Here is a 27,378-nt window from a genome sequence, read left to right as displayed (position 1 = left end):
TAACCACTTCATAACAAACTTGACCATCATACATGATCTCTACAAGCCATCAACTCAAAGTGAACATATGAAAGTTCCTTGTTTATCTCAAGAAGGTACTTGTCAAATATCTTTTTAACAGTTCCTGTATCAAAAAAAGAACAAACAATACAATCAACACATCCTTCAACATTACAATAACAAGTAACTAAATTCTGAATCGATTTAATTCTCCGTAAACTCGGTATTGCCAATTTATTCAACATAAATCGTATCTTCCAGAGAGTAAGAAACTAAATCTTACACACTATTAAAATTGCCGTAAAATTACAGATTTAGACTCAATAAAAATTCAATCCGGCGCAAACCCACGAAAGTTACTGTGATAATTCATCCGAATTCGAGAAAGAGACGGACCTGGGTTTCGTCCAGTGACCCCGGTGAAGATTGAATGAAATTCTCTCTCCTTGAGAGGACCTCGTGAAATCAAAGCCTGAATTGCTTCCAGCTTAGCGATACCATCCTCAGACCCTTCGCAATGTCTCCGTATGAAAAAAGTTAGGGTTTTAGAATCAAGTGAACCCTAGGGGTTTCTGTAAATTAGGTTTTTCTTTTCTTTTTTTTTTGGGGAGAAGAGATAGAGAGAGATGACGTAATAAAAATTAAATTTTGACAGCTATTTGTTTTCCCTTTGCTTTTGTTTTTGTTTTTGTTTTGTTTTTTTTTTTTTTTTTTTATTAAAAAGCATTCAATTAAAAATTAAGAGAAAAAACAAATGAGGGTTTTATAGGACCACCGCAACTTAGATAAATTTAAAATATACAGAAGCCCAACTGGGTAGAAATAGTAAAGCTAAAAAGATAAAACCTAGTTAGAAGAGAACCACAACTTGAACCAGTAGTTGTAATTGAACCAATAAAATGGTTGAGCTCGCCAACCACTCCAAACCAACTTCAATTATTGTCACCCGAAAACTTATCGGTGGAAAGTTTGTTTTCTCAGATCACAGCCAGGAATTAGGTTTTTGCAATTAGGGTATCATCCTCGCATAGTTGGAGAACCAAAGGTGGAGAAGGTCAAGAGAGAGCGTCGGGTTCATATCACGAAAGCTTGAGGCTTTGTTCCGGACGATGTTGTCAATCTGGCGAAGTAGAAGATCAGAGGATTTGTAGTTGTTTCGATGAAGCCGATAGTTTCTCTCCGTCCATAGCGTGTAGATTGTAGCTTGCCAGGCCAGAAGGAGGAGTTTCTTTAAGACCCGAGGTCCCCTGAATGATAAGAGACTCTGAAGCTTCACAGACCACGATCTAGAAGGGGTAAATAAACACCGCTCCGCAACAGTACGCCACACCAACCAAGCAAACGAGCAGTCAAAGAAAAGATGGTCCCGGCTCTCCGGTTCGGCGGCACATAGTAGGCAATAGGAATCGACCTGCAATCCCCAGTTCAACATTCTATCACGAGTTGGGCATCTATTCAACACAAACAACCAAGTGAGGAACTTATGCTTAGGGATTCCTCCAGAAAACCACACAATACTATGCCAAGGTACGGTCGGTAACTTCTCTTTTAGAGCTGAACAAATATTTCCTGTTGTATGAGAATCTTTAAGATGATCATCGATCCACCAGCAGTAAGAGTCTGGATGTTGCAGTAGGGTGATAGTTGAGAGCTCAATATGCACATTGACCAGCGCATCTGATCTTGCAGGTGGTAGCCTCCAATCCCCCCGTCTCCATAAGTCAGCTAGTCGACCTCCACGTGGGATGCCTATTTGATAGAGTCCGACGCCTGAAAGATAAGTTTCCATTCTTCCCAGTTTACTCCAGTGGTCTGTCCAGAATTGACAACTAGATCCATCTCCCACGTTCACCTTTATCCATGGATAAACTGAATCTCTGATCTTTAAAAGCTTGTTTGTTATCCAAGAGTATTTGCTGTTAGGTTTTAGAGTCCAGAATTTGCTAAGGTTATCCGACAGGACAGCTGCGCTGAACCAAGCAACCCAAACCGATCCTGACCTGAAGAAGAGAAGCCAGATGAGTTTCGCCATACAGGCTTTGTTCCAGGTAAACAAGTCACGAATTCCCAGCCCTCCTTCACTTTTCTCTGTTGTGATTGTTGTCCATGCGACTCTTGCTGAATGGGAACCCTCAGTCGTGCCTTTCCAAAGGAAAGCACTAGACAGTGAGTTTAAGATCCTAATGCACTTTTTTGGCAGGACAAAACCCGAGCACCAGAAGTTCGAAATACCAGCAATGACCGAATTAAGCATTTGAAGCCTGCCAGCAAAAGAGAGAGTCTTAGTAGACCAAGCGTTGAACCGACTCTTTACCTTTTGTAGCAACGGGGCACAATCCAATAAGGTGAGTTTCTTAGTGCAAAGAGGTAATCCTAGATATATGATTGGCAGTTGGCCGTGACTAATGCCAGAAATTGTTTGGATGTGAGCAATCTCAGATTGGGAGAGGCCTGATGTAAAAAAAACTAGTATTTGGTAAACTAATCGCTAGACCAGAGACTGCTTCAAACTCACGTAAGACCTGAATAATATTTTACACTGAAGAGGCAGATCCATCCGTAAAAATCAGCAGATCATCAGCAAAACACAGGTGGGTTAGTTTTTGCTTTTCACATTTATAGTGATATTTGATCTTACCCTCTGCTGCTGCTTTGTCCAAACAGGCGGAAAGACAATTCATGGCAAGGACAAACAGATAGGGAGATAAGGGATCCCCTTGCCGCAAGCCTCTGGAACCTTTGAAATACCCATGAACAGTCCCATTAAACCCAACAGAGAAAGATGGCGTGCATATACAGGCTCTAAGCCACCTGAGGTATAGTTCTGGAACTTCAATACCTCTAAGGCAGCTAAATATAAACTCCCAGCGTACAGTGTCAAAAGCCTTTGCAATGTCCACTTTGATAGTAATTCTCTTAGCACCATTCTCTTTGTGATACCGACTTACTAATTCAGCAGCTAATAAAGTGTTTTCAACTAACAACCGTCCTTGAATAAATGCAGTTTGGTTTGGCTGCACAAGATCAGGGAGAGCAGGCTTTAGTCTCGCCACAAGTAGCTTTGACACTACCTTGTACAAGGTGTTTAGACAGGAGATGGGCCTAAAATCCAATATCATTGAAGCACCAAGAGATTTGGGGACTAGAGCAAGTATGGTGGCATTGACCGCAGATGGGAGAAAAGCCGTATGAAAGAAGTGGAGGATACTCGAGATGACCTCTTGACCAAGAATACCCCAAGAAGACTTGTAGAACGCTGAGGTAAATCCATCCGGTCCTGGAGCTTTGTTAGCATTGAGCTTGAACAGCACAGTCTTTATTTCCTCTGCTCCTGGTATTTTGACCATTGATTGTTTCAGTTCTGGTGGACAACGATAGCTCAAAATACTCTGAAACCAATTCATCGAAGCGCTAAGTGGCTGGAGGAATGCCGGATTTAGTAAAGACCGGAAGTGATTTACGGCTAGATTGCTCATCTCAATAGGATCTTCAAAGACAAATCCTGAGGCAGAGGTAAAGGATCTAATGGCGTTAAAAGCATTCCGCATTTGCATAATCCGATGGAAATAAGTAGTATTTAGATCTCCCTCTTTTAGCCAGTTAATACGGGATCTCTGTCTAAAATAAGCTTCCTCTAATTTCCTGAGAAAATCCCATTTTGATTGAATGTCTTTTTCTTGTTGAAACAGAGCAGGGTTGGGATTCGTCAAAGCTTGGACCTGCACAGATTGAAGCAACATGTTAGTCTCTCTCACTTGGTTTTGAATATCCGAGAAGTTCTCTCGAGAAAGTGTTTTTAATTCTCTCTTTAAAGTTTTTTGTTTTGCACTCAAAGTTAACAAACATGTTTCCTGAGAATGCAGAATTCCGGCCAAGTTCCAAGCAGTATCAACCGTGTGGAGAAAATCAGGGTGTTTGGTCAGAAAGTTAAAAAAAAATTGAAAGGCTTTGTACCGGCTGAGGGTAGGGGTGCAAAGAGGTTTAAAAGGCATGGAGAATGATCAGAGATTCCAGGGGCTAGGAAGGAGACAACACTATTGGGGTAGGTAGTAAGCCAGTGGTTGTTTGCTAATACTCTGTCTAGCTTCTTTGCAATGGGATTAGAAACACTTTTGTTTGACCACGTGAACAGGGATCCTTGAAAACGCAAATCAAATAACTCTAGTTGTAACAGGCAGTCCCTTAGCTCCAGCATACGAGAAGTTAACCGATTGACATCAGGACTAGAGTGCTCTGCGGGGTGGATAATTTGGTTAAAGTCACCACACAAGATCCAAGGATTGGAGTCAAGCATTAGTCTCTGTTGGAGCTCCAAGAGTTCACACCAAAGGTCAGTTCGCTCTTCACCAGTATTAGGCGCATATAAAACTGTGAAGAAAAACCTATGACCACCCTGAATGGTGATTTTGCAGGTGAGCAGGTTTTTGGATTGGTGGATGACTGTAACTGCAGCCGTAGCTTTCCAAATGAAAATAATTCTTCCACTGTCATTAGAGTTGTGGTTAGAGGCGTAATGCCAACCAGGACAGGTAAGGCTCATACCACAGTTCAAGTTAGGTTCTCTTATATGGATTTCAAGAATAGCACCAAAAGTTGGCTTATGAAAATTTAGCCAAGACACAAAAGGCCGATGCTTATCCGGATCATTAAGACCTCGAATATTCCAACAAAAAGGTGTATATACATGGAAAAAGAAAAAGGGTTTAAGAACTAGTAGAAACATCCTCTTGGATAGGAAGATGCTTCTCAGAAGCAGCAGGAGGGGAGTCTAAAACCATTTCAGTAGGCAAAGAGGTGACAATGGTTTTAGAGAGGGGGTCAGTTTTCTTAGTGGGCGAGAGAACTGGGGTTGAAACAGGTGCATGAAAAGAAGGTGGAACAGAAGAGTGTGGCAAAGGAGGCTTAGCTAAAACATCGAAAGGATTAGAAGTAACTATTTGAGTGGGGGTCAAGGTGGAACCGTTTTTAGAGGGGATGAGCACTTTAGTGGTTTTTTGAGGCTGATGGGGAGAGGAACTGTGTTCAGGAGGTGGGGCATGCTGGCTCCTTGAAGAAGGCCCCGACGAACAACCAGCTTCAGTAGTAGTCTTTGGAAGGGATCCAGGCACACTTACAGGTGTAGTTGGTCCCTTTGTTTCATTAGCTTTAACTGCGGTGCTTTTTACAGTTTCTTTGACTGATGATTTTTTCGTTTACGTCCAGGAAGGGGTTACAAACGGACAGAATCTGATTACATGACCTATCTTCTTGCAGTGAGTACACGTAGGCGGGATCCACGGATACTCAACCTCGATAGTAATGACTTCACCACTCTCCCTTTCCACTTCCACTGAGGAAGGTAAGGGTTCATTGAGATTTCTTTCAACTTTAACATGGGCAACTAAGAGGCTTACCAAATTCTTTGTAAACTCATCCATCTCTTTAGGTTCACCAACTAGTCCAGCAACCAGGCTAATACCTTTGTGATGCATCAGATCAAAAGGCATTCCTTTGAGATGTGCCCAGATGGGGATCGCATCAAGATCAGTGCTTGCTCCACCCGAAGCATCCCACTGAGCCACCAAAAACATACATTCCCCAATATACCACAATTTCTTTTCAAGGATCCTTGTTCGCAGGTATTCATTTGGCAACCTGACTAGCATTGAGTTATTAGCGTGATTGAGGTGGATTTCTAACCTTTGCCCTTTACCGCAAATGTGACTAAGAACACTTTGGATATGCTTGTAGGTTGGCAGTCTACCTTTGAAACGACCAATAATGAAATCCTTATGGATTTCAGCACCTTCATGGAAGACAGAGTCCGGGATTGTGACACGAGGCTTTCCTGCAGACGAAAGTTCAACCGGGGCTAGCCTTGTGAGCGACCTGTCCGCAACGGATTTTAGTTTTTGAGCTAGAGAATGAGCTGGCTTGGTTTGAGGAGGAACAATGGGACTTTGCGGGGGAACACGGTTTTGAGCATGAGACAAAGTGGTTGCTTCCGAAGAACTGGTTGTTGGGATTGAGGATACTTGAATTTGGGGGACATGGACTACTACTTCAGGAGAGAGAGACCCAGTAACTGGAGGAGTTGGGGCGCTTGAGATAAGAGTAGGAGCAGCTGAATTCTTGGTTTCAGCAGAATGAGAGTGAACAGCATCAGTAGCAGTTGGACCCGGAGCAACCTGAGAAAATGTTTGACCGACTAGCTGAGTACTAGCGGATTGAGTAGCTTTGATGAAGCGACGAACCAACTTTGGGGGCGGGGTGGCTAATAAACCATTTGTCTGAACTACAGTGTTTCCAACTGCAACTGTAGCTCGAGTTTCAGATCTAGGGTTTTGTCTTAGGGAAGCATGATACGAGTTTAGGATTTCCTGTGCCTGAGCGTTCACTACCACAGGAGTAGACTTATGATGGGCTGGTAGTGCTAGAATCACTCTCTCAGGATCAATGTAAACAGTTTGAGGGGAGTGTAGTTGGTAAGATACAGGAGAAATGGGGAAAAGAGGAGGGAATTTAAAAAGGGAGGGGAATGGGCTAAGGTCAGGAAGGTCAGGAGGAAAGGGTGGGGGACGATTGAGACTGCTTTCAGCCAAAGCTGAAGGAGAAAATTGGCCGGAATGACGATTTTCGGGGAACCAGCGGTTCGCCATTGACTTTCTTCTAAGCTATATAATCCTGATGTTGTATAATATTTTCCCTTTGCGCTTGTTTGTTAGTGGTAATTCTGTAATTGTAAAAGTGGTCCTAATTTAAGGGAAATTAGCATATCTGACAATGAAATGTTAAAAGGAACTGTCAAACAGAAAATCTGTATTTAAGGGTAAATGGCATCATGAGTATCTTTTACAGGTTACACAGCAGCACAATGAATAAATTATGTGTGTCACATCAGTTAAATTTACAAGCTTGTTACTTTAGAATCATAACATGTTTAAAAACTTCGTTGTAAGTTTATAGCATAGAAATATAAGTTGGGAAAGAGAAAAAACACTAGCAGTATTTTTGAAAAAAGATTCATATATATATCCTTTCCCATCAAAAGAAACAAATTATCAAATTTTTGATACAATAGTTACAATTTCGTCTTTACATAACTATCTTGAATGGAAGTTATATCAAAGACCAACGGGAATCCATTCACAAGAGTATATGCCCTTTTTTGATTTTTTCTCTCGTTTATGATGAATCTCTACCATAATAGTCAAATCATATCAAAGACCAACAAGGTCCAATCATAACCATAGATGTGCAAACGAACAATTTGGTGTAGTACCATGACTAGTGAGTTCAAAATATATGTATATTGCTTTAATGTTGTGGACGGATAATAACGTAAACATGAACACAAAAGAAAAAAAAGAGGAAAATCAAAAAGTATTTAAAAGGTCATATACGTGAAAAAGACAACCTGCAGCTATACAATTGAAGGAGAGAGAGAGAAGAACATAGGAATGGGAATGGGAATGGGAAAGGTTTTTTACAAGATGACAAAACAAAACCCACCCAGACTGCAGTCTGATGCACATCGCAGTCGCAGAGCAAACATCAAACACGCCCTTGTTTTTTTTGTTTTTCATGTACGCAGTCAAAGCAAAGCAAAAGCAGCATTTACTATTTTGTTTTACACATTTTGGTTATTGTTTCTTTTTTTTTTTGCAGGAGTGCAGTCCGTAGAGCGATGTTTGCGTACAAAAGAAAGAAATTAGTCAAACTAACCATTTGTGAAAGAAAAATATTATGATTGGTTTCTTTTAAAGGTGTAACCAACAATATTGATTTTTTCACATATATTAGTGTGAAGCGAGTCAAATCCATCTCATCGCATATTTTAAGCTTTTTTTTTTTCTTTCTGTCAGCAATTCAGCACCTGTCTCGTCTCGCTTGAGTATAATTTTTATTCAGAAATGTAAAATTTGTTTTCTTTTTTTCTTTTCTTTTCTTTGAAGTCACCATGATCAGTATATTGAACAATGAATATGAATGGTTACTTTTGTCAAAATATACAAAAGTGAGGGACTAAGATTGACCTGGTTCTCCAATCGGATATTGAGTGGTTCAAAGCCTGATATGCAACCTTGAGCAGCTTCATCCTGAGCAATTGCTTCTATCTGCCAGAAGTTAAAGTCATCAGTGTCGCAGAAAACTAGCACAGATATTGACTTTACACATAGCCCAAAATCATCCAAGTGCACACATAGCAAGAAAACAGAATGACAAAGCAGACTTATAGATGTGATAAAATCATTACACAGGAGACCAATAAATTTGATCAATAGGAACAGAACATAAGCCAGACAACAACCAAAAAAGGACTGAATGTGACTTACAATGCCTTTAAAGAATGCAATCTGAGGCACAGAATATTTGGTCCCGAGTTTGGATTGATCATCAGACACATTGTTAACCACTCCATAACAAACTTGGCCATCATACTGATCTCTACAAGCCTTCAACTCAAAGTGAACATATGAAAGTTCCTTGTTTATCTCAAGAAGGTACTTGTCAAATATCTTTTTAACAGTTCCTGCATCAAAAAGAACAAACAATACATCCAAGACAAATGCTCCATGGATCCTTCAACATTACAATAACCAGTAACTCAATTCTGAATCGATTTAATTTCCTCAAACTCAGTATTGCCAATTCATTCGACATAAAGTTTATCTCACAGAGAGTAATAAACTAAATATTACCCACGATTAAAATTTCCGTAAAATTACAGATTTTGACTCAATAAAAATCCAATCGAGCGCAAACCCACGAAAATTTCTTTGATAATTCATACGAAATTGAGAAAGAGACGGACCTGGGTTTCGTCCGGTGACGCCGGTGAAGATGGAATGAAATTCTCTCTCCTTGAGAGGACCTCGTGAAATCAAAGCCTGAATTAGCGTATGGTGCTTCCAGCTTAGCGCTATCCTCAGACCCCCCCCCCCCCCCCTTCGCAATTTCGCCTTATGAAAAAGTTAGGGTTTTAGAATCAAGTGAACCCTAGGGATTTCTGTGAATTAGGTTTTTTTTTTTTTTTTTTTTTGGGAGAAAGAGAGAGAGAGATGGCGGGAATCGTATCGACTCGATGACGTAATAAAAATTAGTTTTTGGCAGCTAATTTTTTTAAAAAATAACAGCTTTAATTAATTATTTGTTTTCCCTTTGGGCTTGTTTGTTAGTGGTAATTCTGTAATTGTAAAAGTGGTCCTAATTTAAGGAAAATTAGCATATCTGACAATGAAATGTTAAAAGGAACTGTCAAACAGCAAATCTATATTTAAGGGTAAATGGCATCATTAGTATCTTTTACAGGTTACACACAGCAGCACAATGAATAATTATGTGTGTCACATCAGTTAAATTTACAAGCTTGTTACTTTTAGAATCATAACATGTTTAAAAACTTAGTTGTAAGTTTATAGCATAGAAATATAAGTTGGGGAAAAAAACAACACTAGCAGTATTTTTGAAAAAAGATTCATATATCCTTTCCCATCAAAAGAAACAAATTATCAAATTTTTGATACAATAGTTACAATTTCGTCTTTACATAACTATCTTGAATGGAAGTTATATCAAAGACCAACGGGAATCAATTCACAAGAGTATATGCTCTTTTTTTATTTTTTCTCTCGTTTATGATGAATCTCTACCATAATAGTCAAATCATATCAAAGACCAACAAGGTCCAATCTAACCATAGATGTGCAAACGAACAATTTGGTGTAGTACCATGACTAGTGAGTTCAAAATATATGTATATTGCTTTAATGTTATGGACGGATAATAACGTAAATATGAACCAAAAAAAAAAAAGAGGAAAGGACAACCTGCAGCTATACAATTGAAGGAGAGAGAGAAGAACATAGGAATGGGAATGGGAAAGATTTTTTACAAGATGACAAAAAAAAACCCACCCAGACTGCAGTCTGATGCACATCGCAGTCGCAGAGCAAACATCAAACACGCCCTTGTTTTTTTTTTGTTTTCCATATACACAGTCAAAGCAAAGCAAAAGCAGCATTTACTATTTTTGTTTTTACACATTTTTGTTATTGTTTTTTGCAGGAGTGCAGTCCGTAGAGCGATGTGAAAGATAATAAGAAACGAAAGAAATTAGTCAAACTAACCATTTGTGAAAGAAAAATATTGTGATTGGTTTCTTTTTAACCAACAATATTGAATTTTTCACATATATTAGTCTGAAGCGAGTCAAATCCATCTCATCGCATATGTAAGCTTTTTTTTTTTGGCTCTGTCAAGCATATAACTGTCAGCAATTCAGCACCTGTCTCGTCTCGCTTGAGTATAATTTTTATTCAGAAATGTAAAATTTGTTTTCTTTTTTTCTTTTCTTTATAATATATAATATGAGAAGTTGGCGTGACAAGTGTTTTTGTTTCATCTTTAGCTTCCCTATGTGTAGGATTGTAACAGTTGTCAAGCATACAAACCACACAAATGCTAAAACTTAACTATAGTTTTTTTTTTTTCAAAAATAGCTTCAAGAAATATAACGTGGCAACAAGAATTTTTAAATTGTGGTATATATATATATATATATATATATATATATAGTCACTATTAATTTGGGTGCATAATGCATATAAGAAAAAATAAAAAAGTTTACATAATTGTTTTTAAGGTTTGTGTTTGACAGAAATGATCGAATCATGCATTGCACACGCTTCAAAAATTCATGATGCGATGAGCTTCCGTGATTATTAAGTACTAGTGTAGTATATATACTAATTTAATTTCTATTGACATTGAAATTAACTGGAGGTCAAAGCGTCCATGTATGTACGTATATATAAACTAGCTCGAGAAAGTTTTGTGTGTGTGTCTCTCTTACGATGTTCTCATGATAAGACTCCAATCTTCCATACTAATACTTGGGAAATAAGATTGACCCAATGTTTTTAAAAATGTTAGTGTAAGAAAATGTATGTTCGTTCATTGAAAAAGAAACATGATATTTTCTAATGAATACACATACATATCTCAAAATTTGACTTACTTTGGGGGGTTAATAAACTATCACAAACTCAGGACTTTGACATTTAAAACCTCGTTATAAACTTACATATGAAATAAATAAATAAAATTACATTTTAGTAATATAAATATACGTAACGTAACCAACGACTGTATATTAGTATAGTACGTACCATAACAATAATTTCTTATAGTAATCATATGTTCGTTATAATCATTTATTGTAACATAGGCGCATATGTGTCTCTACTGCAGTTTTTATATAAAGAGACTTGGATCGTCATGTGGCCATCATCAAACAATCAATGCATCATGGCTTAATTAAAGATATAAAATCATAAATGAAACTAACACTTTCAAGTAATTTTCAACTGATACCATCCACAATTCGACAATGTTACTTAACTAGTATTAGATTATCACAGAACCGTGCCTCGCTTTAATTAAAAGAGTTATCATCAACTCCATATGATCTTTGATATCATCATCATGCATTCCAAATTGGAAGTGTAGAAAGATATAGATACCCTCATACCAGTCAAATATAATACCATAACAAAGACCCAACATCTTTTTTTTTTTTTTTTTTTTTTTTTTTGGTCAAAAGACCCAACATCTTTAACAACACAAATTACTCAAAGAACGACTTAAATAGTAATGTGAAGAAATCTATGAATCGAAAGATATAATGCATAGCAAAACAAAGATATGTTATAGAGGTGTGTATTCATTATGCCAAATAAAATGGTTCAATTTACTGATCGTTGTGTGTGTGATTAGTTTTTAAGAAAGAAAAAAAAAGGGTATAAAGTTATTATTTTCTAGGTAAACCTTCTAATTAAAAAACTTCCTACAAAACAATTTTAGTATTATATATACAAAGTAAAGTATTTGATTCTATATATATACTATATAGTTTCCAAGTGAACAACATGGTATTTCTCCCCTTTTCAATCAATAAATTAATAACACTCTTGTTTGCGTCTGCGGGTTTTTATTTATTCAAAAGAAAAATAAAATTTGTTACATTTTTGTTTCTCCTCAGTTTCTTCCTCTTCCCTTAAAAGCTCTCTCTCTCTTTCTCTCTCTGAACTGCTCTGCTCTGTTTTCTCTTTTATGCCGTCGTCGTCTCTCGTCTTCAGCACAACAGGGAACGACTAGGTATATGATATTTGGTTGTTTTACAGTCGAAATCGTTCAATGTATCTTCGATTTCTACCTTCCATGCATCATTACTGTTGATTTCTTCGGTTTCTAGAGTTTTTATTTGGTTAGATTTCGTATTCGTTAGTGTTTATCTGTCTTCTTCTTCGTGCTTTTTTTTTTGGCTGTTGTTGTTGATTTCTTTGGGGTTTTGAGTTTTTTTTTTTGAGATTTCTTCTTTGTCGTCTTCGTTTAGCTGTTAAACGCTCTAAAACTCGTGATTTTCAACTTTTTTTTTTTTTTTTTTTGTTTTTTTGTTTTGTTTTGGCTGTTGTTGTTGTTGTTTCATGAGCTTCTCTGTTTTTTTTAGGGATCGCCTCACTGGATATTCTCCATCTGGAGACCACGGTTTCCGAGAAAGTCATACCGTCGAAGGTCCATGCGCATCCCTTGAAGAAATGATGGCCAGAGGTGCAAAGGTACCAGCAGGTCGACTAGAGGAACTTAGGCGGGAGCGGCAAAGTTGGCGAACCTATCTTGCAGGTCTGACCGTCGAGGAACCACTGGAATCCGACCTTTCAAGCTCTGCGTCTGTGAGTCGCCGAGGAGATTGAGATCACAGGAGGGGGATCTCACTTCGCACTGGCTCCTTGAAAATGGAAGGCTTGTCCTATTGTTTTTATTTTTCTAGTCCGCTGCCGATCTATTTGCCGAAGTAAAAGATTTCTCTTTTATGTGGCGAGATGCCGAACTGAACTTTGATGGTGTAATAAAACTCCCATAAAAAACAAAGAATCTCTATTTTCTTTCTAGCTGCGCCCACGAAATCCTATTAAAGAAATCGAAGACTGCCTACGTACCCAAAATTGGGATCAAGCCAGTCGTAGTTCACAGTACACGTTATCACTAACAAGGTCGGACATATGTTCTAGTAGTAATAGCGTTTCAGATGGGCCGCGTTCCACAAGTTTTTGATCTGCTTGGCCTCCATGGTCAAAAGCTCGTAAACTCCAGGACGTACTGCTTTGGAGATGAGGTATGGCCCCTCTCAACGAGCGTCGAGTTTTCCGGCGTTGATCTCTTTAGTGTTCTCATAGACCTCGTGCAGTACTAGGTCGCCCTCATTGAAGCGTCGTTGACGGACAGCTTTGTTGTAGTACTTGGCTGCGGCGTTTTGATAGTTCTCGATTCGGACCAGGGCCTGATCGCGCAATTCTTCGGCGAAATCAATGTGGTCGAGCATCATATTGTCATTGAGTTTGGGATTGTCGACCAACATAGTACGGGGAAGTGTTGGCACTCCGGCTTCAGCTCGGGATAGTGCTTCGATACCATAGGCTAGTGAAAATGGAGACTGCCCAGTAGCTCACCGTTGGGTAGTTCGGTAAGACCATAATACGCCATCAAGCTGATCTGCCCAAGCTCCTTTTTTTCTTCCGAGACGTTTCTTCAAACCATCTATTATGGCTTTGTTAGTGGCCTCAGCTTGGCCGTTTCCCTAAGGGTATCGGGGGGTCGAAGTGCTTAGGCGTATCCCCCATTTGCTTAAGAAACGTCTGGTAATGAGCGAAGTGAATTGCGTCCCATTATCAGTAACGATCTAAAAAGGGAGTCTGTGACGGCATATGATGTTCTTCCAAATGAAATTGGTTACGTCAAGTGATTGCACCTTGTGAAACGATTCAACCTCTACCTACTTAGTAAAATAATCGGTCAAGCCAAAAGGAATTTCTTCTATCTTGACGGAGGCAGTGGGCCAACGAGGTCCATTGCCCAACGCATGAAAGGGTATGGCGCAGTGACAGATTCAGCAGTTTGGTAGGTACATGTTTCATCGACCCGTGACGTTGGCAGGCTTCGCACCTCGCCGAAAATTGGCCCACCATTTTTAATTTTTAATGCAAGTGCGCGTCCTCTGAGTGGTTACCACCGTCACCCTCGTGAACCTCCGTCATTATTCGTTCCGCCTCTTCACGATCGACGCAGGTGAGTAGGACCCCATACGAGCTACATCGAAAAAGGCTACCCTTCATCATCGCGTAATGCGCACATCGGGCTTTCAACCGTCGAGCTGGCCATCGGTCTTCAGGAACCTTGCCATCCTCGATGTACATCTTAATCTCGAGATGCCAATCGACTGGGGGTTGTGTTATATCTGCGGGCTCCTGAATAGGCTCGTCTACTTTCATCGGCTCAGCGTCATCGCTGATGGCAAGCGCCAGATCAGTATAATTGATACTAGGTGCGTCAATGCATTCGACTGGGATCGCCTGTCGCAAACCTGGGGCGGAACAATTCGCCAGGGCGGCGAGAGCATCGGCCAACATGTTTTTACTCCTTGGAACTTTGATTAGTTCAAACGAGGCGAACTTTTCCGACAGAGTTCAGAGTAATTGGCGATATGCCCCTATGCGCTCGTTCTTAGCGTCGTATTCTCCACTAAATTGGTTGACTACTAACTGGGAATCGCAGAAAACTTAGATGCTGGTTATCCCAAGCCCTTGCGCCAACCTGTAACGCCCGCGATCCTGAATAGAATCGTAGGCCATGGCTTGGTCCGGGATGGTAGGGTGATCTTGGACAAGTCGGGAAAGAGCTACTCGTTAGCTCGGTCAAGGGGGAAAAACGAGTCAAGTATGGGACAAGGATTGGCCAGCTCCGGACAGCTCTTGGCCAGCTCTGGACAGCTTGTGGCCAGCTGCGATCAGCTCGGCCAGCTAGTGCCAGCTCGACCAGATGCCAGGGAGCTCGACCCAGCTCGACCCAGCTCGACCAGCTGGACGACAGTGGACAGTTCACTGGCCAGCTGGGAACTCGGCACCGAAAGGGCACGGCCTAATGGCCATGTCCGAAAGGGTACGGCGAGCGTACATGAGCGAACAAGAGTGAATGAACGGATTCGTCCGAAGGGTGCCTTTTGGGGCCAAAACCGCGGCCCAGGACCCTATATAAAAGGGGCGCTCCTCTCATTCTGAAGACACGATCGGATACAGAAAAATACACCAAAAACTCGAGAGTACGAGTAAAGATCAGGAAGAAGGATCCGAGAGATAAAGAGTTCGGCGGGAAGGGTAATAAGGGTCGGAGGTACGGTACAGTACCGTCCATATAGGCTCTGGAGATTAGGGTAGTGCGTCAAACATAAGCATAAGTAATGCTTCGGATGGTCCGGTTGGTCAGAGGAAAGGGGGTGCGGCTCGGAAGTGGATCGGGAACCGCCAGGTTCGCCGTGAACCAACCGAACTGATGCGCATGCTACCTCCCTACCGATCAGCGTACCATCCGCGGTGTCCAAGTATGGACAAATCGGGCGGAGAAAAGTAAACGCGGCTCGGCGGTTGGACAGGGATCGGTACAGACCCCCAGTACACCGTCCGAACTGATGCGCGGGATAACTCTCTACCGGCCGACCTCTGTACTAGACGGTTATTAGTACCTAGCGTGCATTGCATGACATGTACAACAGAAAAGGGAATGTTATTGATCCCTACTTGGTTTCAGGAAAGGAGGGTGATCGCGGGAAAAGAAGTGCTTAGGCGCGGAACTCATGACCGGGAAGATGAGTGGTGGTGTGAAGGGTAGATAGGATCGATTATACAGCTTGTACTAGCTTATTATGCAAACTCATAAGTTGTATCGAATCCTTTGATTACTTAATGAATATCGAATGTTTACTTACTCTAAGTATTATATCATAAGGATTATGTATGAATCACAGAATGTGCAAACGAACATTGTTTAAAGGAATGGGCCCTAAAATATGACTAAGTAGTGTAATGGGGTCTTTCAGAACCTCTCCGGCCATAGATGGCCGGGGATGGGGTCTTTCAGAACCTCTCCGGCCATAGATGGCCGGGGACGGGGTATTTCACAACTGTAGCCCGGCCAAGACGGCTTCGTATTCATTTTCATTGTTCGACACCTTGAAGCCGAGTTTCAATGCTTGCTCGAGGACCTCGCCAGTTGAGAGCGGAGAATGATTCTGATGCCGGATCCCTGATTGGAGGAGGAGCCGTCCGCGAACAAAGTCCAAGGTTGCTCCTTAGGAATGGTTTCTTCGAGCTCGGGGGATAGCTTCGTGATGAAGTCTGCTAGGACCTGTGACTTTAAACTCGGGCGAGAGCGGAATTCAGTGTCGTATTCGCTTAGCTCGATCGCACATTTTGCAATTCACCCAGATTGAAGAGGGCTATGGAGAACGGTTCGGAGAGGCTGGTCGGTGTATATGATGATGGAATGTAACTGAAAATACGGTCGAAGCTTTCGAGCAGCAACGATCAAAGCGAGGTCCAGCTTTTCCAAGGTTGGATAACGCATCTCCGCGTCGTTGAGAGCCTTGCTTGTGTAAAAGATTGGTCGCTGATCGCCACGATCATCTCGGACCAGCACCCCTCTTACCGTCGAGCTGGAGACGGAAAGGTAGAGGTATAACGTCTCTCCTTCCTCAGGCTTGACAAGTACCGGTTGACTAGTTAGATACTCCTTAAGTTGTCCGAAGGTGACTTTGCAGGTGTCGTCCCAATGGAAGTCTTTATTTCCCCGAAGGAGCTGGTAGAAAGGAAGACACTTGTCTGTTGATCGGGCGATGAAACGATTCAGCGCGGCTACTCGACCTGTTAGGCGTTGAACCTCTCGTTTATTGGTCGGAGATGGGAGCCCAAGTACCGCTTCAATTTGCTTCAGGTTTGCTTCAATTCCCCGTTCGGTGAGGATATATCCTAAGAATTCCCCGTAGATCACCCCGAACGTACACTTAGTGGGATTTAACTTCATCTGGAACTGATCCAGGATATCGAAACACTCGGCGAGATGCTGGATGTGCTATTCTGCGATAAGAGATTTGACTAACATATCATCAATGTAGACCTCCGTCATTTTTCCTAAGAGGTCAGCAAACATTGTGTTGACCAAGCGTTGATAAGTCGCCCCTGCATTTTTCAGTCCAAACGGCATTACCTTGTAACGGTAGGTTCCTCTATCCGTGATGAACGCGGTTTTTTTGCGATCGACCGGGTTCATTGCAATCTGGTTATAACCGGAGAATGCATCCATGAATGATAGCAGCTGGTTTACTGCGGTGGCTTCTACTAGTCGGTCGATATGCGGTAAAGGGAAACAGTCTTTAGGGCATGCTTTGTTGAGGTCGGTGAAATCGACGCAGACTCGCCACTTGCCGTTTTTCTTCTTGACCTCCACCGGGTTTGCTAGCCAATCAGGGTATTGTACCTCCATTATCTGATCGGCTTTCAGGAGTCGTTCGACTTCGTCTTGTACTGCTTTTGCTCGATCGCTGCTGAGACGTCGACGTTTTTGTCAGACCGGTTTGAAGGTAGGATCAACATTCAACCTGTGGCAGGTGACCGATGAATCGATACCGACCATATCCTTGGTGGAGAATGCGAACGTCGAGGACCTGGATTTCAGAAAAGTTATCAATTCGACCTTTATCTGATCTTCGAGTTTGGCCCCAATTCGACCGTTAGGGATGGGTCCGTGACGTCTATGTTGACCTAGATGATTTGGCAACCTGTGGCTTTTAGTCGATCCCGCTCCGGCTTATGAGGATCAATTAGGCGATCCTCTCTCTGTAATTGCTATGCGTCCTCCTTTCGCCTCTGCTTTTTCTCGAGATCTGAGCAGGTCCTAGCCATCTTTTGGTCGACATATAATGTGTAAATCCCAGTGGCGGTTGGGCATTTAACGCAAACGTGATAGGTGGAAGGGACTGCCCGCATCGCGTAGATCCAGGGTGAACCTAAGATGGCGTTGTAAATCGGTGGAGCGTCTATAACTATGAACCTTGTCTTGCGTGTTACTCCGCCAGTTCGGACTTGCAGTTTCACATCGCCCATTGACATTTTGGCCGCACCATCGTATCGGGTTTATGTTCTGGATTCTGGTTTGATTTGTTCTGGTGTCACGCCCATTCTTTCCAATGTTTGCCAGAATATAACATTGACCGTGCTGCCCGTATCTACTAGGATTCGCTCTACGTCGAACTCGTCCATTGCAACTTCCACGACCAAGGGGTCATTATGCGGGTGGTGGATCCCCTTTGCGTTCTCAGCTGAAAATGTAATAGGGTCCGCGCTAAGCGGTTCTTCCTCGGAGAGTGCCTGGATACTACAGATCTGACGCGCTCGTTTCTTCAGGGCCCAGACTGAATCTTTGCACTCATCAGTCTGGCCGATGATCATGGAGATACGACCCTGAGTTGGGGTTTGTTCAGGTGGCTGCCCTTTCTGTCGCTTGGGTAGTGTCGGTGCAATATCCGCTGGCACTGGATTTTGCTGCTCAGCAGGGGGTTGTTGTTGCAGGTCGCTTGGTGCGTTGTTTGAGTGGTTGCCCTTCTGACCTCGCCCAGGATTAGATCGTCCAAATCTTCCTCCGTGACTTCTACCTCCGCGACCACCGCGGAAAGCCTTAGGTTGATAGACAGCTTTGATCTCGCCGGACAAGTATTTCTCGTATAGGTAATTGGACAGATGCTTGCACTCGGCTGTGGAATGACCTCTAAACATGTGGAAGTCGCAGTAAAGCTCCTCTTGGTTGTCCGGGGGTGCATTCTCTTGTCCTCCATCTTCGGAGATCGCGGTGACCACCCCGCGTTTAGGATCTCTTGTGTCGTGGTGCTTCCGAGGTTCCTGGTAAGCTTCTCGGTTCTTCTCTTTCACCGGGGTCGTTCGCGTGGGAGGGGCCTTCGCTGTCCGTTTCTCTTCGTCCTCCTCAACATATGCGAAACGGGATCCTTGATGAAGTGCGTCGTCCAGATCCTTGGCCTCTCGGATATTGAGGTCCACCTACAGGGGCGACCCGGGAATGAGTCCCTTTTTGAATGCGGCAATGGCGACATCCTCGGTGACTGAAACTCTGGCATACCTTTCTTTGAATTTGGTAAGGTATCATGGCAAGGGTTCGCCGGGTTCCTGGACTACTTCCCATAACTCAGCGCTGGAAACACCGCGTTCTATGAATACCCGGTAATTTCGCAAAAAAGCTGTTGACAGCTGCGGGAAGTTGTCGATTGAATTTGCTGGAAGTTGAGAGAACCAGGTTAACGCGTTCCCGATTAAACTTTTGATGAACAGCTGACATTGACCGGCGTCCTTTTGCTCGTCGGTGAATCTGGCCTTGGACACGACAACCATGAACGAGGTTAGGTGCTGCATCGGATCCTTAGTCCCATCGTAGGTGGGTACTTTTATTTTCACGGTTGGGACGTACGTCTCCAGGATTCGTCTGGTGAATGGGGTCCGCTGTGAGGCCTCGAACATTCGGTCGATCTCCGGGGCTGAACTCACAGCCCGGTGGAGGAGGGATCCCATATCTTGAATTTTTAGGTGGATTTTCACCAGTTTCGAATAGGGAGCAGTGACCGGATTCCTCTGAGAGGATTGTCCGACGTGGGGGAGCACCCCTGAGGCTAGTACCGATGGTGCGTGTTGGTCTGGAAAACGGAAGGCCGAAGGCGGCGGATCGCTAAACAGTCGTCGGTTGAGGGAGTCGTTCTGCCGAGATGCATGCGGTGGTGCAATGTTCTGCTGGAGCGGTGGAGGCGCGCTGCGTTCGATCGCGTCCAATCGCTGGTTGGTATCAGATATCGCTTGGAAGAGATCCTTGGAGATCGTTCTGAATTCATGCTGAAGATCGTCCATAGAGATGAGTTGAGGGGGGCGTGACACTTGCGTGGATGTAGTCTGTCTATCGACAGATCCATCGACTGGCGGCTCTCAGTTGGACTCTTGGGCTCCGTGATGGGGCTCTTCGGCCTCTTGCACCCCGATGGAATGTGTCGCTGAGTCGCCTCCCAGGTTCCCCGATGTGCCGTGGGGACGTCGGGAATAGACACGCGTGGCTGGCGCGTCGGTAGGAGGGTCGGCGGCGACGTCCTGCGAGTTGGTGGCTCCGTTGTTAGACGTTGGAGACATGGCTTTGCTTGCCTGAATTTCAAAGGGATCTAAAAGAGAAAGTGAGTTGAGAACTTATCGTCCCCACAGACGACGCCAATTGTAGAAATTGAGTTTTACAATGAATTTGTTTAGAGGGGAAACAAATTCAATAACACTATCTCTTTAAGAATTAAGATCAAAGTTAGCAAGTAAAAAGGGAATTGAAATCTCTTGAAGAACAAGTTAGGTTTTTTTCTAGAACAAGTATGAACTAGGGTTTTTTGTATTGATTTCTGGATGATTTTACAACAAAGGATGGCCTCCTATTTATAGGTTTTTCATGATACACAGAATATACAGAATATATCCACTTTCCAAATCTCAGCCGAGTTGATATGGAAAGTTCCTTGTTTCTTGTTAAATCGGCTCAAGGGCGAGCTGGGATGTCGGTCAGCCACCTCGGAATTGGGCTTCTCAGTGTTATTGCGCCTTCAAGGACGAGGTCCACCGCAGGGATGAATTGCCAATTAGATAAACGGTTTTCCTAATCGGGTTCAGATCGGTATGTTTGGGGTGCGAATTCCCACACCAACATTTTTGTAGCCTCAAAAAGTCACAATGTTAGATTCTTGGTTGAACCTAACTGTTCGTGTTATTGTCTTCTGGATGTGTTAATCATTTGGTTAATATCCTAGTCTCTGATCAAATATTGGATCAGTGGACGATGAGTTTTTTTTAAGAATTTGATATTTTATAATTGTGTAACTGTGTTATTGGTTTCTCAACTTTCTCTTTTTTTTTTTTTTTTTCTGAATCATCAGCCCAAATAGAAATCTTACAATATTAACTCCTTGTTTGTTGACTGTCTGTTTCTCTGAAATTTAATTATATCCATTTTTCTCAGAAATATGTTAGATGCCACAATCAAATATTATTATAGGTGGTGAATCAACTAAACTCTTCCCCATCTTGATCTTTATTGATCGCTTGGTTCTACAATATAAGAAAACTCATACTTTGTGCTCCCTAATCAAGTAGTACTACTATAAGACTGTTTGGCTAGTGGAAGATGATTTTGTCCTTAAGTAATGCACTTAAGTATATATTCCTGAGCTGACTGTTATCCTCTCGCAAAGTTATTACGGTCTCTTGCTTGTTTCTTATAGAATATTGATAATTGCTTCATTACTCTAATGAGAATATTGCTAGAGGTTGAGCAAATGTTTCTGCCAATTTAAGTACCAAGGTAATATGAAGATACCGAGTCCGTTTCAAAAATTGTTCCCAAGTGATCAGAGGCAAGATGTTGATCCTTATTCCTAACAATTCGGTTCCAGATTCAACGCACCTAGACCTTACCGGCAATAGAATGCATGTTATTTTTACCAAAGTATTTGCTTTATGAAAAGAGCTCACTGGAAATGGAGTATATATGTGACAGACTATTGCAAGTACAACAAATATAAAGACCAACACATTATTATTATTAAAGCACGACGACACGTTTAGAAGACCACACAAAAACACAATCTACGTAACAATCCAAATAACTCAAGTCTTAGTAAAATATCTTTCAAAGAGTTTAACGAGTAAAGAAAGCTCCATAGAGTCTCCCGGTAGCTTCGTCATTTCTCGAGTTCTCATAGCGGCTTCATGATCACCTAGAGGTGAAGAGAGTTGAGTAGGAAGTTCTGTGGACTCTGAATCTGACCCATGAAACTGGAGCACCCCGTACCCTCCTCATTAGCAATCATACGGTTATTAGGTATAACATCGGAACTCAGAGACTGACCGACGAGACAGAAGCATCCGGTAGGCTTATCAAAGCTTCTTCTAACAATAGCAATGCGATCAAGAGGCTCACCAAGGTTAGCCTTGTACAAGTCCCTGTACCTTATGTAGAAAAGAGCATTATTGGCATAGAGTCCTTCCTCATTATTGGCAGCATCAATGGCCACGTCTACAATCTCCAAGTTGGAGAGACCAGCACCCTTAGCTTTGCAATGCCTATCAGTTTTGGCAACAGCAAGTTCCAAATAGAGACGAATCCAGGAATTCTCTTGCAGCTCAGATTCCTTCAGCTGAATGAGACCAAAAAAAAAACATACTATATCACTATATTACTACTACTTAACTTAACTTGTTGATCATACTCATAAGACCGGCAAATCAAAATAGTGTGTGATCTTACTAGGTAATATGTTTGAAAAGGATTCTCTGGCGGGCACGTAGGCAAGGTCATATCTGGCATCGTCAAAAACCCTTTGCCATCTCTTGGTTCCCCTAGACAACAGATTAAGAAAAAAAAATCAGAAATTCTTATGATTTCATTGGATGATCAAAGACAGTTAATAATAAATTAATTATGATGCAAAAAAACAAACACCTCGAATATATGGTGGCCTCCTCAAAAGTCCTTCGCCATCTCTTGGTTCCCCTATATATATATATATATATATGTACAAAAGGTTTTTTTTTTTTTTTAAAATTAGAATTTGTATGATTTCATTGGATGAAGACAACGAATAGGCAAAGAGAAAACCACCTTTAATTCTTGCAATATTGCAAGACAGCATAAATCTGCCAAAACTGATTTCTGATACTACATTCTGGAAAGTTTGAAGGGAACCAGTGGCAGTGGCGTGATCAATTGCATCCAAAGTAATGTAGTATGAAGCAGCAGCAGAACCAGTGGTCTGAACGTATTTCTGTACGCCAATCAGCTCAAACTTTGTACCCTGCGAAGAAGAAGAAGAAACTAAGATATTGAATAATGTATTAATAGGCATAGAGATTTACAGTTTTACAGATGCATATATGATTTTGTTAAACAAACCTTGACGAAATTGTAACGATGAAGGCTCATCTTCGCATAGAGTAGGACCACGGGAGGACAAGGAGACTCTTGATCACAGAATTTTAACATATATCCGTACCTACCACTCTTGAGATCGAAAATCTCCTAAGAAGAAGAAGAAGAAGAAGAAGATGAATCAGATGGATGATTCGATGATTCTTTTCCTTACAGAAAATGAAAGGGGAAAAAAAATGAAAGAATTACTTACAGAGTTCCTCAAAAGATCCACTGATAGGTATTGGCGCCGGGCCAGCATCATCATTATTATCGTCGTATCGTATCCTCCCTGGATTTAGGTTTCAGGCGACGATGACGATGCTTTTTTTGCCTTTTTTTTTTTTTAAGTCATGCGGCCATTGATTATATAACTCATTTATGGGCTTCATTTGGGCCTTCACAATCCATTAATAAACCGAACAGTTGATCGAAGAGGACAAAATCATCCTTCACTAGTCAAACAGTCTTATACAAGTACTACTCAATTGGGTCAAATTCTGGAGAGCTCTCTACTCTCCCAATAAAATTCTCAAATATAATTTATTTTTGATTTAAAACAATTTCAAAAAATAAATAAATACTTTAAGGGGTTAAAATCTAGAAAACTTTCTACTCTCCAACAAAAATTCTCGGTACTCTTCTTTAATTTCCTCTATTCTCATGTTCTTAATGACATAACAGTAATCCAACTTTACCTTTATCAAAACCAATACTAAACCAAAACAAAAAAACCGATTTATAATTAATTTTTTTATTAAAATAAAAATAAATTGAAAATAAATTTGGCCAATCAGAAACGAGATATTCCCGATATTGGACCAATCACAAGCGAGATATTGGACCAATCACAGTCCATCCCCCTCATCCATCATCTTCATCCGACATCTCGACCCTATTAAAAAAGAAGCTTGCTTTAAATCCAAGAACAACGTCTTTGTTTTTCTCTAACATCGATTCCACATTAGTTTCAAACAGGTGAGTTCTCCTTTTTTATTAGTTTGCTTACATCCCCGCTTCTCTTACTCTAAAAATAATTTATAAAGTAAAAGTAATCTATCATTTTTTCTCGCAAAATAAAATATTAAATTTTCTGAAGAAAATGAAAAATAAAGTCTCCGTATCTATATAAAATAATAATAATAATAAAAAAGAGAATAATAAGTTACACTATTTTAGGACGAGGAGCAAAAAAGGGTTAATACTTATGTCAGATTAAAACCAGACCTGCGCCGCTTACTCTCGCTCTCTCGGATTCATCGCCATTGCAAAGCAGCCTCGTTTACTCCTTAGGCCTATCTCGTTTCGACATCCCTTTGTGAGTTTCCTTCTGTCGATCTCAAAGTTCAATCTGTATTTTGGAGTTATTGAGTTTAGCGATCATTGGTTAACCTAGCCGCGTTCCTTTTTGTCTCTTGTGAACCCTTGACCTGTGGGTATAATAATCATCTAATGATTTCATATTGGGATTCCAAAATTTTATTCCTGAATCTAGTTATTGTTTTCGTTGCGTTTGAGATTATCGATTTTTGATGTCGAAACCCTGATTTTTTTTTTTTTTTTGGTTTCTGAGTGCTTATTATCATTCGTGTTTTTATCGTTTTTTTGTCTCAGTTGCAATCATGGCTGACGAAAACAATGAGATGAAGGAAGAGCAAGAGGTAAATTAATGATCCTGTGGTTTCTTAGGTGTCGATTTTACCGGTATAGAATATTGATATTTTGTTTGTTAAAAAGTCATTATTGAATTTTGTGTTTTGGTTCATCGTTTTACAGCAGCTCGCACCTTTTGATCCAACCAAGAAGAAGAAGAAGAAGAAAGTTGTGATTCAGGATCCTGTTATGGACGTAGGAGAGTCCTCACAGGCTGAGAAATCTGATTCATTGCCTGGTACGATGATTTGTGAAACAGTTTGTTTGTTTTTTTTTAATCGTGTTTGTGTTACTTTTTTGTCTAATTCCTTTTTTTTTTTTCTGTAGCTAATGATGGTGATCTTGAGAGTTCATTTGCTGGAATGAAGAAGAAGAAGAAGAAGCCAGTGAGTGTTTTAACGTTTTCTGCCTTTTAAGGTTTTTTTTTATTCTTTAAACGTGTGTTTTGGATGATAATGTGCTTCATATTGTTGTTTTTGTTTTGTGTTTAGCTTGATGAATCAAGCTTGTTGAATGATGAAATTGTTGATGCTGGAGAAGATTTGGATGGTATGGTTTTTTTTTTCTTTCTTTTTTGCTTATTAATTGTTTACTAGGGCTTGAATGTTTTTCATGTTAAATTCTTATTGAGAATATATTGCAGATCTTGCTAATGAGGAGGAAGAAGGGGCAGAAGGAATGGTTCTTCAGCAGCAACGTTACCCCTGGGAGGGAAGTGATAGAGACTACATATATGACGAAGTGAGTATATCTTAGATGGTTATTTGTATCAACAACCCGTGTTGATTTGCAATGTCAAAGTATCCATTCCAAAAACAAAAATATTTATCTTTATTTGTTCGTATGTCAAAGTATCCATTTCAAAAATCCCTCTCCCCTGACGGGACTTATATTTGCAGCTTCTTGGTAGAGTTTTTAACATTCTCCGTGAAAATAATCCGGAGCTTGCTGGAGATAGGCGTCGTACAGTTATGAGGCCTCCTCAGGTTCTTCGTGAAGGGACAAAGAAGACAGTGTTTGTCAACTTTATGGACCTTTGCAAGACGTACGAACAAACCCCTTCTTGTCTCAAATTCGTTTATTCATTATGATACTTGTATATTTTTGATGGCTGTCTGACACTGCTTTGAAAAAAATCAGGATGCATCGTCAACCAGATCATGTTATGACTTTCTTGCTTGCTGAGTTGGGTACTAGTGGTTCGCTTGATGGGCAGCAAAGGTTGGTTGTTAAGGGAAGGTTTGCACCTAAGAATTTTGAAGGGATTTTGCGGCGATATATCAGTAAGTAACTTTCTCTCTAGTCTCCAAATTTGTGAATAATAACTATTTGGAGAGTTCTTAATCGCTTCGTTTATTTGCAGCTGAGTACGTCATTTGCCTTGGTTGCAAGAGCCCTGACACAATTCTTTCTAAGGAGAATCGTCTCTTCTTTTTGCGATGTGAAAAGGTATAAATTTTAGCTCTTATCTTAATATGCATTCCTCGGTTTCTGTTGTACTTTCTGCGCAGCTAAATACTAAAACTCTTCTTGCCTACATCATTTCAATCATATGATGGGGAACTGATAATTTTAAGAGAAGCTTATATATGCCATTGTCTTCTCCTCATGCTTTTCACTAGCCAAAAGCCTCTATCATGCATGATTTCTCTTTTAGACAGACTGGTGATAACCCAGTTGATTACCCCCTACACACACACAGTTTTATGCTTTGTCTTGTAGTTGATACTTGGTGAACATAAACTCATCAGGAGGCATAGATTTCTTAGTGAATCATAATTCTCTGACTTAAATTGAAGAGTCATGTGAGGCTGGCAATGATGTAGATATATATTTTGCCTACATTGCTTGATCAAGTGTTTACTCTGTGCTGAATCTTCTGTGTTTCATCTTTGCAGTGTGGATCTCAACGATCTGTGACTCAGATCAAGCAAGGGTTTGTTGCTCGTGTTGGTCGCAGAAAGACTTAAGAAATTGGAAGGTGAAGTGAGCTTGTTATGGAGTTGGTTCAATGCTTCTCTTCTACTGCTTCTGTGACTTGCTATGAGCTTTTGAGTTTAAATACTTATTTCGTTTTTGTTGTTGTTTTGGAATATGATGAAGAAGAATCACCAGATTATGACTTCACCTTAAATATGGATATGATCAAAACCTTTGACTCTGTTAGGTTCATTGTGGTTAACTTGATGGTCGATTTAGTCCTTTTCTGCTTCAACGCTCTTGTCCATGCAAAGCCTCTTCTTCATGTTTTCTTGTACGTTTGTAATTGAAAATGGTTAAGTTTCAAAGCTAATGGACACCAAAACTCTATTGAGGAGAGAATTTATCTCGAAGCGTGTAAAGATCCGGAAAGAGTTGGAGTATAAATCAATTGCAAACAGCCACAAACATCATATTGTTTAGGGTTTCTCACTTTTCTTATAGAAATCCTTATTGAACTTTCAAATTTGGATCTGACTACCATCAATGTTCAACACTTTATTACAGTGTTCCACATCATTACTTTAAAATCTCGGAAATTCTTCTTATCTTTAAATCGGTTTACAATTTAGTGGAGGTTCGATTGTTCATTTTGGCCTTGTTCGTTTGGTAAACTAGACAAAATATCTGGATACAGTATCAAGTTGCAGTATGTGGACGCAACATCTAGATGATGTTCGTTTGTGTTATTGGTTCATGTGTCTATAAATTGTATCTGGATTCAATTATGTTTGTTTTGTAATTTGATATATGTATCTGGATACAATATATGTAAAATACCAAAAAACCATTTATTTTATGTTGAATATGTTTTAGTGGTTTAAATTTACTTATGTTTTTTTTGTTTATTTTAATATATATATATATAATAAATATTTAAAAATG

The 27,378-nt window shown here is 40.8% G+C and overlaps 3 protein-coding genes and 1 long non-coding RNA gene across 4 annotated transcripts; 2 read left to right on the top strand and 2 right to left on the bottom strand.

The window, feature by feature from the left end:
* Positions 1–11,968: 11,968 nt before the first annotated feature.
* Positions 11,969–12,932, top strand: LOC147929323 (uncharacterized). Its single transcript, XR_015578530.1, has 2 exons — positions 11,969–12,138; positions 12,491–12,932. It is a non-coding gene; the product is annotated as an uncharacterized LOC147929323 (long non-coding RNA).
* Positions 12,933–18,002: 5,070 nt separating this feature from the next.
* On the bottom strand, positions 18,003–19,775 carry LOC147929322 (uncharacterized). The gene is made up of 2 exons (XM_087480573.1): positions 19,056–19,775; positions 18,003–18,920 (listed from the first exon to the last, which is right to left on the bottom strand). Exons 1-2 carry the CDS (start codon positions 19,773–19,775, stop codon positions 18,003–18,005), a joined length of 1,638 nt encoding a protein of 545 aa, XP_087336699.1.
* A 1,695-nt stretch (positions 19,776–21,470) lies between these two features.
* LOC104736169 (UPF0725 protein At3g25080) lies at positions 21,471–23,355 on the bottom strand. The gene is made up of 6 exons (XM_010456103.3): positions 23,075–23,355; positions 22,846–22,971; positions 22,555–22,747; positions 22,396–22,446; positions 22,201–22,292; positions 21,471–22,090 (listed from the first exon to the last, which is right to left on the bottom strand). The coding sequence occupies exons 1-6, from the start codon at positions 23,126–23,128 to the stop codon at positions 21,671–21,673; spliced, it is 936 nt and encodes a 311-aa protein (XP_010454405.2). The 5' UTR covers positions 23,129–23,355; the 3' UTR covers positions 21,471–21,670.
* Positions 23,356–23,663: 308 nt separating this feature from the next.
* LOC104736168 (eukaryotic translation initiation factor 2 subunit beta) lies at positions 23,664–26,728 on the top strand. Its single transcript, XM_087482294.1, has 11 exons — positions 23,664–23,838; positions 24,040–24,178; positions 24,475–24,521; positions 24,637–24,751; positions 24,841–24,899; positions 25,005–25,062; positions 25,157–25,254; positions 25,413–25,558; positions 25,654–25,796; positions 25,877–25,962; positions 26,412–26,728. The coding sequence occupies exons 3-11, from the start codon at positions 24,483–24,485 to the stop codon at positions 26,481–26,483; spliced, it is 816 nt and encodes a 271-aa protein (XP_087338420.1). The 5' UTR covers positions 23,664–23,838; positions 24,040–24,178; positions 24,475–24,482; the 3' UTR covers positions 26,484–26,728.
* The last annotated feature ends 650 nt before the right edge of the window (positions 26,729–27,378 follow it).

The sequence above is a fragment of the Camelina sativa genome, chromosome 13 (assembly GCF_030686135.1).
Source record: "Camelina sativa cultivar CO46 ecotype springtype chromosome 13, ASM3068613v1".
Classification (NCBI taxonomy): Eukaryota; Viridiplantae; Streptophyta; class Magnoliopsida; order Brassicales; family Brassicaceae; genus Camelina; species Camelina sativa.
The sequence above is the reverse complement of the archived record's forward strand: the minus strand, read 5'-3'. Positions and strand labels throughout refer to the sequence as shown.

What these genes read in the sequence shown, in the direction of transcription:
- LOC147929322 (XM_087480573.1), bottom strand. Translation starts at nt 19,775, where the DNA reads ATGGACGATCTTCAGCATGAATTCAGAACGATCTCCAAGGATCTCTTC. An exon ending in CCAGCGCTGAGTTATGGGAA is followed by an intron (nt 18,921 to 19,055) that starts GTAGTCCAGGAA and finishes TCGCCCCTGTAG; the next exon opens with GTGGACCTCAATATCCGAGA.
- LOC104736169 (XM_010456103.3), bottom strand. Translation starts at nt 23,128, where the DNA reads ATGATGATGCTGGCCCGGCGCCAATACCTATCAGTGGATCTTTTGAGG. An exon ending in GAGGCCACCATATATTCGAG is followed by an intron (nt 22,293 to 22,395) that starts GTGTTTGTTTTT and finishes TCTGTTGTCTAG; the next exon opens with GGGAACCAAGAGATGGCAAA. An exon ending in CTTTTCAAACATATTACCTA is followed by an intron (nt 22,091 to 22,200) that starts GTAAGATCACAC and finishes GGTCTCATTCAG; the next exon opens with CTGAAGGAATCTGAGCTGCA.
- LOC104736168 (XM_087482294.1), top strand. Translation starts at nt 24,483, where the DNA reads ATGGCTGACGAAAACAATGAGATGAAGGAAGAGCAAGAG. An exon ending in GAAATCTGATTCATTGCCTG is followed by an intron (nt 24,752 to 24,840) that starts GTACGATGATTT and finishes TTTTTTCTGTAG; the next exon opens with CTAATGATGGTGATCTTGAG. An exon ending in TTTATGGACCTTTGCAAGAC is followed by an intron (nt 25,559 to 25,653) that starts GTACGAACAAAC and finishes GAAAAAAATCAG; the next exon opens with GATGCATCGTCAACCAGATC.